At 42.2% G+C, this 13,821-nt stretch overlaps 1 protein-coding gene across 1 annotated transcript in view; it reads left to right on the top strand.

The window, feature by feature from the left end:
• The first annotated feature begins 957 nt into the window (after nucleotides 1–957).
• Nucleotides 958–13,821, top strand: part of HCRTR2 (hypocretin receptor 2) — a 31,934-nt gene continuing 19,070 nt past the window's right edge. Inside the window, exon 1 of the mRNA XM_005518107.2 lies at nucleotides 958–1,805. Within this exon, the coding sequence (XP_005518164.1) occupies nucleotides 1,577–1,805 (229 nt within the window). The 5' untranslated portion in view covers nucleotides 958–1,576. The remainder of the gene's footprint in view (nucleotides 1,806–13,821) is intronic.

Raw genomic sequence — 13,821 nt, 5'->3', positions numbered from 1 at the left:
ACCTGTATATCCGAGTATATTTCATAACATATTTAGACCCAAAGGTCCACTTAAATTCTGTGTGGAATAGGAAAGAAATTTTTTCTTTGTTTTACAAGGTACTAAAGCAAAGCAAGTAGGTCTATTGAAATAGGAGGAGGTATTCCAAGTGTAGGTATGCTGCATTGAACTTTGAAGGCAGTAAAGAAGGCTGCACACCAATAAAAAAACCACTTGGGTAACCTGAAGTACTGTCTAGAGATAAGCACTCAATGCACGGTGTTGATGAATGAGTATCTGTCTCTCTATTATGCTTGTGTTGGAGTAGAGTTGCATCATAATACTTCTTCCATTTCTATGGAGGTGCAGACCCTGAACTGAAATGGTTAACTGAGTGAGTTGTGCTATGTCACAAAGGAAATGGCACTTTTATCAGACTCATTAAATTATTCAGATATGAAGTGAACAGATTGCCTGAATAAGAGGGGATTTTATCAGTCATGGAGGGACAATTCCAGACCTATCCCTTCCCTTTCAGAGATTGTACACTTGGCAAAGTATGAAAATATTTCAAGAAGCAATGACCAGAAGCCAGGAAACCTATCATGCTGTTTAACTAGCACTTCTGGGTTCTCTTGAACTGCATTCTGACAGCTGAGCCCATTTCAGAATAGCTGAGGGGTAGTTTCTGTATCGAGATCCCAAGCTGGATGTTTGAAACTACCTCAGTGCAGTGAATTCATGCTAAACTCAAGCTACAGTGAGGTCTCACAATCTTCAAATCTAATGAAACCTCACATTTATCTGCTCAGCTCTCTTAGGGATTTTCCCACCAGTGCTGGGAAACCCACAGGGTTCCCGTTTTAGCCTAACTTTCAAAGCAGCACAGAAATGAGACAGTCTCATTATCCACTATTTTTTAATGGCTCCTTTAACCCTGCGCTTTCCCCCACCGCAGCCTTCCACAGCCTTTAACTTACAAATATCTTGAATGTATCTGGAATCGAATGTAGAAAGGTCTAAAGGGAAGTGTTTGTGCAAGAGAGCGTGAGAAACCGAGGAGAAGCAGAGTCAGAAGAGGGATGGGCAAGCTCGAAGTAGGATTGGGGGGAGAGATGAGGAGCTGGGGATGACCTGAAGCGGGGGGAGGAAGAGTGGGGGAGACATGGAGAGATGCGGAGGTGTGCGAGGGTGCGTGTGCATGGTTTGGGGAACAAAAATCGGCATCGTCTGAAACGGACGTGACTTTTCCAGCGGGGGCGGGTGCACTCTGGCACCTGAGGCATGCAACCTACCCCGACCAGCCTTTTCCACGACGGTGCAGGGGGGGCAGCCTCTGCGGGGGAGGCTGCACCCCTTGCCCGGTCGGGGAAAAGGCTCGTCAGGGCGGGTTGGGGACCGACGCGGATCCCCAGCCTGTTCCCGCATTGGTTCCCGTAAGTTCCCGCGTCATTTTTCTCCCCACACCCCGCTTTTCGCACTGGCAACCACAAGCCTCGATGGACGGGCGGGAGAAAGCTCGGATGCTCTGAGAGGGTCTGGGTTTGGGTTTGTTGGTTGTTGTCTTTTTTCCCAGCCTCCGGAACAACCACTAGGGATGTCCGGGATTCAACCAGAGGATGATTCCCCTCCGTACAAGAATTGGACGAGTGGGTCGGAACTAAACGAAACGCGGGAGGCTCTTTTAACCCCTTCCTCCGACTACGATGATGAGGAGTTCCTGCGATATCTCTGGAAGGAGTATTTGCATCCCAAGGAATATGAATGGGCGCTGATCGCCGGCTACATAGTCGTCTTCATTGTGGCTCTCGTCGGGAACGTCTTAGGTGAGTCGAGCTCCCCAAAACTTCCCGTTCTCCCTTCCCGAGATGGGCTGTGCACGGAGAGTAGATGAAAACCGGGGTGGGTTTGGCACACCCCGCTGGAAAGGCGGCAGTCCCCAGCCGAGGGGGAAAGTTCAGGTTCCGCTGAAAGGGCCATAAAAACCGCTCTCCCTACCGGGTGAGGAGCCGCGGCGGCTGCCGCTCTCCTCCAGGGCCGGGCACGGGCAGCAGGGTGCCGGAGCGCACCGGGGTGGCCCGGCGGCCCAAAGCCGCGGCTTGCCGGCCGGCTCCCGCCCCTGTCCCCCGGGCCGAGGTGCTGAACCCTCCCGGCACGGCGGCGGCTCCGCCTCTCAGCCCGCTGGGGAGGACGCTGCTCCCTCGCTCAGCCCCGGCCCGGCGCTGGGGATATCGAGCTCGGGCTGGTTCCCCGGGACAGCGACGGGGACGAGGGGAGCGGGACGGCGGCCGGCCCGTGAGGGGAGCCGGCGGTGTCGCCTCAGCCGCGGCGGGCGCAGAGCGCGGCTCCTCCCCCGCGGCTGGAGCGGAGCGGGGCCGTGGGGCGGGGGCGAGGCGGCCGCTCCCGGCGCTCATTGAGGAAGCGAGGCGGGGCGGCGCCTCCCCTGGAGCCCGCCTCCTCCCGCTTCCATTCATCCTTGAAGGAGGCGGCGGGGGCACCGGGCTGCTCGGCGGCAGCCTCGAAGGGAGCGGTAGGGGCGCTGGAGTGTGGCGGAGAGCTGAGGATAGTGAAGGGAGGGGGGGCATGGGTGGGCTGGGGCGGCAGCGGTGTGTGGGAGCGGCAGAGGGGTCTGGCCGTCAGCAGCCCGCCCTCTGTCCCCCATCGCTCCTCTTCGCTCCCCATGCCTCCTTTTCGCTTCCCCGAGCCCGCAGCCGCCCACAGCGGGGGCTCTCACCGGGCCGTCGGAACAGGCGCTTCTGCTGGTGCAGGGGAGCGTGGCCGTGCCCCCCTCCCGGGCTGCGGGTGGCCGGGGGAGCGGAACAGGTGCTGCTCCTCAGCAGTTCTGTGTTTGTGAATGGACGCGGTGTGGGCGCCGGGAGCCCGCTCCGCCAGGAGGAACCCCCGGGTGACGGCCATTGGCATTCCCGCGTCCATCCCTGTGATACTGCCGTGAACGGAGCGCGCTGGGCCCCGCCCCGCCATAAGGGTCCTTCATTCATGATTTTCGGAAGGAATTGTGCGTGTCAGGGCTGTCACTGCAAACTCTACAGGCTTCCCGAAGTGAGATGCAAATGAGACTACAGCCAAAGGCAATATTTTTAAAAGCATTTTTTTTTTTAAATTTCAACGGACTGAGGGTGCTCTTTTTTTAGGAGTTATGTGGCGTTGCGCTAAGTGCCTGTGTGCACGTTTGCTCAGTCCATTGCTCGGCGTCCAGCTTGACCGACAGTGTAAAGATAACAGCCCTGGCAAAGATGCTTCATTTTAGACCGGGATAAAAGCTGTCCTTCTTTCTAATTTTGAGCAAAAGACTATTTTAGGAGAAACACCTGTGCTTACCTGTTATCCTCCACCGATACTGTAGACAAGCTGTCCTCTCACCTGTAGAGATTCAAGGTCAAATCTTCAGCTGTAGGGGCTTTCACCCTGTTTACGCTTTTCCCCTCTGAAGCCAAGAGGAGAAAAGCTTTCCTCTGTGTGCACTCACAAATAGACATGATACCAATGCAGACCAGTGCAGACCAGTGCAGCTGTTCTTTCGTCACATTTGCCTGTGTTAACTCTTTGCTTGGGATGGAAACTGGTATCTGGCTGTCCACCCACCATTTCTTTTACTGGATGGAATGTCCACTTCTTGTCCTCTGAAATCTCTCTCTCCATGTTGTAGTACGTGGTAGGTAGAAAATCTGTGTCTTAAAATGGATAGAGAAGTACCTGAATACCTTTCTATCCACTCCTCTAAATCACAGTAAATCTTACAATAGATAATTCAGCTTTACAGCTGGACTCAATGATCTTAAAGGTCTTTTCTAACCTAAATGATTCTATGATCCTTCTCAAGCTGTTTGCTCCATATTGCTGGTTCTGTTTATGGGTGAATTGTTTGTGGTGTCTGCAGGTGCCTGGTAGCTGAATACGGTCTCATCTTTATTCAAGAAAGCTCACAGTACACTGATTGCAGGCACATGTGATTCTGAGGAGAGAAATGCATGTAATCTAATGCTCTTTACAAAGATATTTTTGAGGAACTTTTTTACTACAAGTGAAATCTGATGTAGAACAGTGCACATGTTGGTATCTCTGAGGAGCTGATTTCTGCTGCTTGAAAAATCTATATTCCAGGTTAATCTGGGATTTAATCATGGACTTTCTTAAAGAAGGGCAGGAGTGCTTCTAAAGAAAGTTTTAATGACTACTAGTGCTTTATAGTATCATCCTTAATGCCTTATAATATTACCCTTAAAAATGCATTGCATACCTTTGCTTATGTTTGCCCAGTGTTGCAGAGCTTGTGGCATGTGTAGTCAATGCTTTGACTCTACATATCCTGTTCAAATAACACTTAAGCAACTGGGAAAAAACCCTCTCTTTCCATGTGTGGTGCTGAAAATTACAGTTCTGCTTCTTATTTTGGTTTGTGCACTCACATGGAATAAGGAATGTCCCAGACATTGTATCTGTGCAAGTGGAAGACACAGCACATCCCTTAGATATTAGTAATAAACTGGATTGAAGCATTCTGACAGTTAATTAACAACCAAGGGTAGAATCAGAAGCTTAAACTTTGATTGACATCCATTGGGTTCTTGAGTGAGATACACAGTAGGAATTCCACTAATAATAGCATATAACAAGGTCTGCATTGCTATTTAGCTTTCAATTTAATTAGGGAAGTTGACACAGACTGACTGAGCTGCTGCACAAGCCAGCTAAAGTGAAAAATATTAGCAAGTCTGTATATGAATGCAGGTTTCAGTATTGTACACAAAGTGCTTCATGTCAGTGATTCTCTTGTATGCCTGGGTTGGCCACTTACCAGGTATTTCAATGTAAGTCAAGGAAAAGAAACAGATTTTAAGATGGTTTTATGACATATTTGCATGAACGTTCAGGAAGTCTGAAATATAGATGGCAATATCAATATGATTTATCCTATTTTCTTCTCCACTTGGTCACTATTTATCACTATAAGCAGAACAAGCGTGGAGGGTAAGGACTTCGTTTTTCAAACAAGACCAAAACTTTTCCTTACTATTGCAGAGCAATGAAACTCTTGAAATTTCTTTGCACATCTAGTGTGAAACATAGGACATAATGTAGAATGTATGCTGACTGTAAAGACCTTTTTCTTATTTATTTGAAAACATGTCATTAAAAACATTGCTTAAAAATAGGAAACTACCAGATAATTAGGGAAGAAAAGGTATTTTTAGGATGTCTAGAGGTCACTGGTTACTGATGCCATTCCAGGCTGATCAGTTGCAGTAGTTAATAACTGGATAAAGACTACAAGGGATTGAAATTAAATGTACAACTACATGTATTTAACTCTGTTTATACATATGAAAAATGCAAGTGACCCTTGTTGAAGTTACTCATTCACATGGGTCAAGATTTTTCTAATGAAAATGGTTTCTCTCAGGGAACATGCATTCATCAAAATGAAAGTGTACAGCAGAGATCACTTGGTTTGATCAAAGACTGAAGGCAAAACAAGCAACCTTTTGGCATCCCACCAGCTGGGCTGCTGGGCCTCTTGGCAGGCCTCCCCAGAGCTGGCAGGAGCTGAAATCTTTAGCACATACAAGCTGCCAGTGCCCAGCTTGAAAGTCCTCAACACTGCTGGCTTCCAAGGGTAAGAGACCATGCAGTACTTCAGTGAGAAGTCTCAGAAGCTTTCTTTACTCACAGTTTGGTGATACTTGGTTTTCATTTCAACTCAGAACGAGATTGTGAGAGACTTTGCCTTCTCTGGATAGATGTATTATTTATTATCTGTTTTACAGTAACTGCTAGTTTTGGTGAGATCTGTAAGAACCCAGCTATGCTCCTTTCTTCAAAGAGCTCATAGACTGACTCACAGAGTTCAACAGCCTCCATTTGATTTTTCTAGGGCTGGAGCAGAAAAATCTGTGTATGGCTCTAATACCAGAGTCTTGCTCAATGCCTATGAATAGGCAACTCTCTCAAATGCAGCTCTGTTACAATTTTAAAGATATCCAGTGAATACTGAGGTCTAGGCATACATGCCTATGTTGGTAGATTTGGATGAGTCATGTATTCTCTTAAATGATTTTCATGAATCGTATTTCATTGCTGTAGATGAGGCATATTTCATTTAATTACATTTTAAATTATTACTTTTTTTTTTCAGATTACTTGGGGAATCTGGCACTGAAAGGACTTTGTTTGTAATATCAGCATGAGAGTCACCTTTATCTGTTGGATGAATAATAACTAGAATGGCTTTATCGTTGTTAAGAAGACAGCACATAGGAAATGAGACAATATGTATATATTTTTTCTACCTAAGATAGAGAAAGTATGAGCTCAATTTATGTAAGAATTTGGTATCAACTGAAGTACATTGCTGTTTCCATAATACAGGGATTACTCACCATCTTTCAAATTAAAAAAAAAATGTTGAAGGGTTTGGGTTTTTTTTTTGGTTATAAAATACAGTTTATTTTCTATGTTGCTTGTCAGGTGAAACCTTTGTTTTCTTGGACATAAGCAGCTGACTTACTGCCTGTCTCACAAGTGGAATGTGTCAGAACTATGATGGACTGTTCCCCAGGGGAAGGGGTGCAGCAACTGAGGGCAGCAGCAAGACTGACAGGACAGTGTACTCACCAGCACAGTCCCACAGTGCCTGAAAGCTTGGTAGGTCTGAAGATGTTTCAGTTTTCAGGTTCAGGTTTCAGTCACCTCCCAGCAATTGCCAGACAAATCCATAGTGATGAAACAGGTCTGAGGTTAAGCCAGAAAATCAAGTCAGTGGATGAGTTTTACAATCAAATTCAGCAAGGCAAAAGCATACTTGCAACCTGGTTTTTGCCTGAGCTTAGTGTGAGTGCCTGAGCTAAAATGCAGCTCTGGGGCAGAAGGCTGGCTCCCAAAAGAGTACTCCAAAACTCCAAAAGCTCTGTTCCCAGAAGCCTGGTCCCAACTTATATGCTGCTCCATACCAGAGCTGGCCTCCAGCTAGCTCCTGGGCAAGGGGCAGAGGTTGTCTGTGGGTGCACTCAGCTCTGACAGAACTGTGCTCTGTCTCCGAGTTCTTTGCTCAGTAGGACTGCAAGGATTTTAGCCAATTTGTAGAATATTATATTAACAATGAGGATCCATCATAGAGATTTAGAAGTTGTATAATATGCAAGGCATTTGCTGGAATGTGTCACTAGCATAATGAATTGTATTTTCTTTGTATATCCTGCAGAAAAGGCACTAAGTCTTACATCTCCATTAGAAACAGACGTGGACCTAGAAAGGTTTTTCCTTTCCTATGAGTGCAACTCATATTGCAGTGACCGATGGATGCTTTTTGAAGTATATTTTTTCAAAGTTGCACAGCATTTCAGCTGTGAAACACACCTTCATTTTAATGTCAGCTTTTAATTGAATCAGCAGAGTGTGAAATCTTTTTATCATAATGTCACATACAGTATGACATCTAAACTTCTGACTCTTCCACCTGTAATAGAAAGTGTGGATAAAGATTTTGTAGGCTTTATTTGTAAGAATATCAATTATTATTTTGAAACACCTAGTCAATCAGTATAGCCAGCTCTGCAGAGATGACTGGGCTTGCTAGTTAGTACTGGTAATGGTTTGGGAGGCAGGGGGTGGATATTTTAAACCAACCTGTCATAATCGATATAGTTAGATTAGGAAAACTGTGGTGGCCCCTTTCACTTCCTCCAGAGCTGACCAAACCAGGCATTATGGGCAGTCTGTTTTTATAGCATAGCTGATCTTCTGCTAGTAACTCCCATTTCCATTAGATTGTTGATTGCCTAAGATTATGTAATGTGGTTCAGTTAGAAAGTGAATCCAGTGCCATTTAGATGGTTGTGCTATTACTCCCAATTGTGATCCACAGATATAAGCTCCAGTATACAGAAAACAGTTCTTGTTTTCTTCTCTAATGCCTTGATAAGCCAGTCCTTAAGATGTAGAAGAGGGCTGGAGCACATGAGTAACTCACAACTCTTTAGTCTGTTTAAAACCTTTGGTACAATAGAACACGTTGAAGGTGTAAAACCTAAGCAAACATATCGCTAAACCAAATTAACTGTTGTTATCTGTTTCAGTTTCTGTAGCTCCTCATTGTCTTTTTTGGGTGATTAGTTACATTGTACATTCCAGTGAAGCTGATATTCAAAAAAATACTTTGGGATTTCATGTGTTCTGTGTTATTCAACTACATTTTTTACAGTTTTGGTTTTTTTTCCTGTGTGATGGAACCTACACATACACTCCTGTTTATATGTGATACATAGGGAGCATGACCAAGCCACCTGCTCTTTTTGTTGTGTTTCTAAGAATTTCTTCAAACATGTTGGAACACATTTAGTGTTTGCTGCTGATGAGGAGCTATTGCCTCACTGGTAGGCCATGTAATTCCTCTGCTCAGAGTATTTGCCATCTTTTCAGCTATAGCATCACTATCACAGCTATCATATTCAAGGACAGTTCTTATCTGCCAGGCACTGCTACCAGATACAGGAATTTTTTTTTTTCAGTATTTCCTTCATAATAAGCATTGTATTAAACAGCTTATTTTCTTTGTGTCATTCTTTCTGATACTTTTCAGTGTAAGCCTAGTCTCATGTTGGTCTCCTTTCTTTCAGACAAGATTAGTTATGTAAAAATGAAGTGATGTGTGAGTTTAGAGCTTAATAGTGGGTAAGAGATGGACAGCCTAAGAATTAGATGTCTCCCTATTCATCACAGAAGATAATGATTTTTTTTAGATCTTTTGTTCTCATGGCTGGTTTCCTTCCAGCAGTATACATTCAGTCATTTCACAGGGGCTCTAGCTCTCCAGAATTCCCCTTGGCAGCATATCTGCTCAGCCTTTCCTTCAGCCTTCCATGATTGTGTTGCTTGACACTCCACCACTCAGATCTTGATTTACAGCAGCTAATACCATCAAAAGAGAATAAGAGGAAGAATTCTATATGGAGAACCAATTAATTGTGAAGAGAAAACAATTGGGGATGGGTGGGTTAGGAGATAGTTTTGAAGTATATGTTATTTATGCTCTATTTATCACATTTCTTGTCACTGGTTGTAAAATACTGTGAAAGAGTAAATTTTTTTTAGAAGCTTTCTGCCTAATGCATTTGGAGATGCTGATTACCAGGTCTTATAATCACAGCATCAGTTCCAAATAATTTCTATATGACTATATTATAATATTTCAGTCAAATAGTTGTGAGACTGAATTACCAAAGCAAAATAAAATCTTTGTGGTTTAGTATGAAAAATAATTCTTTGTTTACTTCCATCTGGGATTTATTATACATCAAAAATTAGATAAGAGATAAAGTCATTCCTTTATATATGAAATTGTCAGGTATTTCTGGGTATGGAAATTACATTTCTATTTTGGCCAGGAAGTTGCACTGAAAGGTGACCCATTGAATAAGTGGTTGACAGGACTTCTGGAGTATAAGGGAAATGATTTAGGATTGACATGTAGAAAACAAATTGACAGCTGACCCAGGATTCTGCCAGTGGAAGGACTGCAGCTCAATGTTTAATATGCTCAAGACAGCATAAATCTTCCAGGAGTCAAGCAGCTGCACTTTATACCAGATGGCCCCATTGTATTGTTTTCATATTCAGCTTAAGATACAATGAACTGTGCTAATTGATTAAACACCATTACAGCCTCTAATTAAAATGCCTCAGGACACTAAACCACAGGAACTGAATTTGTACGTGAAAAATACCAATCTCCCTATATTGTCATATTAGAGAAGGTGGGGGTTTTTTTCTTCAGGAATATGAGGTGAAGCTTTCTTGATGTATTTCTAAAAGCAATCCATCTTAAATTTTAACTTTGATTTTAACCTTTTATGTTTTTGTCCTTGTTGGGACTTTCCTGTGAGATTTTTCTGGGGAAAGGAAGATAGTCAGTGTTCGGAGGATGGGTCCAGAAACCAGCTTCGTTATCACAGAACTGTCCTGGCTTATGGAGAGTATCCACAAATTTTTTCCAAACACTTTGAGCCTGGCGACTCCAGCTGGTTTCCGAGCCTTCGCTGACACTGTGTGGAAGAGGTGGGAATAGCAAGCACTTCGCTTAAAGCTCTGAAGTCTGGAAAAAGAAAAGGGAAGTGTCCCCAGTGAGATGAAGGATCTGGGACAGTCTAACAGCCATTGGAAAAACAGCTGCTCCTTGTGAAACCTGGCCTGCCTGTTTGCCCTTGCAGGAATAGCTATAATTCTGATTGGCTTTGTAAAATAAAAGCAAAAATATGGAAAATACGTTGGACAGGTAATTAGGTTCCATTAGAGCACTATCAGTAGGGAAAATCATGCACAGCAGAAGCATGTTTCAGAACTGTTTTTTTAATTTCTCTCCCCCTTTTTTTTTCCATTATTGTAATCCTCTTTTCTTCAGTGTCTGTGTTAACACTACTTTCCCCACTTTCTTTTTCAGTCCCATTTATAGCTAGGAACATCAAAGGCTGCATAAAAGCTTTGCACATAATGTTAAATTGAGGTTTTATTAAATTATTTTTACTATTTCACAGATATTTTTAATGGAGGTATAAAGAGCTTAGTTTGGGCCTCTCTTCTGTGCTCTAGCTAAACAGGTATCCTGTTAATACTGTGGTATCTCCCAAGCTTTTTAGGAAGGCTGCTGCTGGTCTCATCTCCTGTTTTATGATTTTGAAGTACTTTTTGGTAAAATACAATCCCAATTGAGAATCTTTACTACCTTTCTTATCCTTTCTTCTTATCTTCAAGATAAGTGGAAATTCACAGCTCTCTGCTATTTCTTTTTGGGTAGGCAGATGGCATTTCCACTCCATGGAATTTTCTTTCCCTAGCATGTTACTTGAGTGTTTCTTTGTGAGCTGAGTGCCTCTCTGTAAAACTGCTTGAGATGAAAATGTATAATTAAAGGAGTGCAAGTGGAGAATATTTAAATTCTTTTGATCTGACACTTAACTAGCTGCACAATATTCAGTGGCATAGTCAAACTATGTTTCACGCCTTAAAATAGCAAGTTTTGAGCACAGGCTAGAAAATCTTTCTTGATGAGCTGCTAGAACACTATCAATGAAGCTGTTGTCCAAGACTACTGAGTAACCTTGGACTGTAGTAAACTCAAAAAAAAGTGAAGCTGGAAGAAATGTATTGAACTAACTTTGTAATTTAGGATTTATTTATGGCTTTTTATCATTCTGCCCTATTCAAATAACGTGTCACAGATCCTCACAGCTTTTAGCCTTGCATTGAAAGAAAACATTGCCAATGCTTGTGGCAGGCTGAAAACAGTACTGCAGACAGCAGAGGGCAGTGAGGGCAGAGAAAGCTGACTTGGTTTTAAAATACTTCCTCTTCAGACTTCTTTTCACTTTTTTTTTTTTTTTTAATACATTCATGGGATGAATTTCTGAGATACTTAATTATTATGGTAGTATGTAAATATTTATGTACACTTAAAGCTGATTAAGGTGCTCTTGTGGTATGTGCTGTAAAAAGAATGGGAAATGTTTTATGCTGAGAAGAAGAGAAGAGGTCAAAAGGGGAAATACACAAGCATAAGCAGAGAAATAAAAAGCAATAAATGATCTTGCATTTCTATGCTTGCAAACTATTGGGCTTTTTCACCTTCTGGGTGCCTACCCCCATGGGTTGGAATTCAGTGGAATTCAGGGGTAGTTTCTGTACCTTGGCTTTCCTCAACACTTCTACACCCTGAGTAGCAAGAGGCATAGTCTTTTATGTTACTCTGAGGGAGAGGAAATTCTGAAGTTCATCTAAATTCCATCTGTGTTAAGCCAGTGTGATCTGGAAGGTTTAGTACACGACAGGGAATTAGGAGTCCAAGTTTCTCATTCTGTGTCTGATTTACTTGTATGCCCTTTAACAACTTCTGCTCTGCACTTCACTTTCTTTGTGTCAGATGAAAATGGTAGTAATTCTTAGATCTCTGGGGTATCACAAGGTTTCATTTGCTCATACTGATAGATAGCTTTGAACTCAACATGCAGAATGCGTTGAGTTGATTTCTGATACAGCTGGCTGCCAGTGAGATTGACCTCCTATTTGTCAATTTAATGGATTTGTTTTATCAGAAATAATGTTTATGTTCAGGTCTTTTTCACATGGACCAGCAAAGGAGTGGGAATAGGCCTGGTCAAAGACCAAACATATCTGCTTAAACCTTGTGCCTTTAGGCACTGACATCCATGGCCGTAAATGATGTACTTGTCTGAACTGGGTAGAACAGGACTATTGAAACCATAATATGAGAAAAAAGTAGCCAAACTCTGAACTTCTAAATAACCTTTTATTTATTTTTTGCCTGTTGATAAAAGGAATAAGAAGTACAGAAAAAAATTGCCACTTAATATCAACTTTTGCCCAAGTAAAAGACAGGACCATACTTTCAATATGAAATGCATTTAAGGCAAAGAACCAGCCATAAGTGAATGTCCAAATCTTCAGATTTTTAGAGTTAAGTATTAAAATTGTCAAAAGTGAAATTATTTTTTTCCCCAGCGTTGCATTTCCAACTGCAAACGACATTCCAGAGGGGCAGCAATGTATTATTTTTCTGTTAGGTGCTGCCTCTGCACTATCAGACTGTAACTGTGGTAACCCCATGCACAAGTGGCAGTGATAAAGCTCTGATTATTTATGTTGTAATAGCCATCCGATGCTATAGAAATAATTACTTTGGTAGGTACCTTAAATCTTCCAATTAGAAAGAAAATAAAATCAATGTGATGCTTCCTTTAAGCCTTTAATTTATAAGCCTTGCCTTTTAGATATCTGAGGCCAAAACTAAGAAAACTGGAAATTCTGTATTCAGGAAGAAAACAATAGAATAAATGTATACTGCATTCTCTTCAAAACCAGTGCAAGAATATTGAAGATCTTTGTAGAGAGGTTTTCATTTGCATTTGTGAGAGCATGATACATATATAGCAAAAATTAAATTTATATGAGATACAGAATACAGAGCTATCTCTGCAACACATTAAAATATATGAAAAACATATGTTGCATTACAACAGAGGTTTTACGTGAACCTTGGAAGCCTGTATCTTAAGAAGATAGTTAATAAAATCACCTCGTCTTAGAGAAACCGAAGGTCACCTAGCCTCCCCCTTTCTCTGTGTCCTAGTCTAAGTGTCTAAACATAACCCTCATGAAGAACCAATCTCAGCTTCTGCCACTGCACTGATAAGATCTTGAAAGAGTATTCTGCCAGTTTTGGTCACTGCACTCTGACCAGAAAGGTTTGTCTCAGTCTGAAAGTGTCCAGAGAGCAGCAACAAGGATGGTTGCAGAAGTTCTAGAAATGACAGAGTAGAAGATAAAGAGCTCTGAAGTCCTGAGGAAATATGTAACAAAAATCCTTACATATATGAAGCATTGCTGCAGGAAAATAACTCTTCCTCATTCCTGCCTATGTGCAGAAAAAAAAAAGTTACATAAATAGCAGCAAAATAAAAGTAGATTAGACATAAGAATAATTTTTTATTTTTTTTGTTGGTGGGAAAATAATTAAACAATGTAAAACATTTAAGAGACATGTGATATCTTCAAATATAACAGATTTTCAAATTTAAATCTACCAAGAGTTGCTAAGTTGTAGTCTTGCTGTAGTTCTTTTGCTCTAAGGACATAAGATTTGTGGAATGAAGTAATATATTTTATTAGATCAACTGATACAGCTGGAAGACAGACAGAAGCTTTCAGGCACATCATCCTTCTTAGGATCTAAAGAAGCATCTGATCTCAAGAGCTTATGTGCCTTACAGACTGTGTACTTTTTTCCAGCTGTTTTAGCTCATTTAATGGCTATAA

Source organism: Pseudopodoces humilis, chromosome 3 (genome assembly GCF_049639895.1).
Source record: "Pseudopodoces humilis isolate 2021_Gansu_Grassland_sample_001 chromosome 3, ASM4963989v1, whole genome shotgun sequence".
NCBI classification, from domain to species: Eukaryota; Metazoa; Chordata; class Aves; order Passeriformes; family Paridae; genus Pseudopodoces; species Pseudopodoces humilis.
This window is presented reverse-complemented; position numbering and strand designations above follow the sequence as displayed.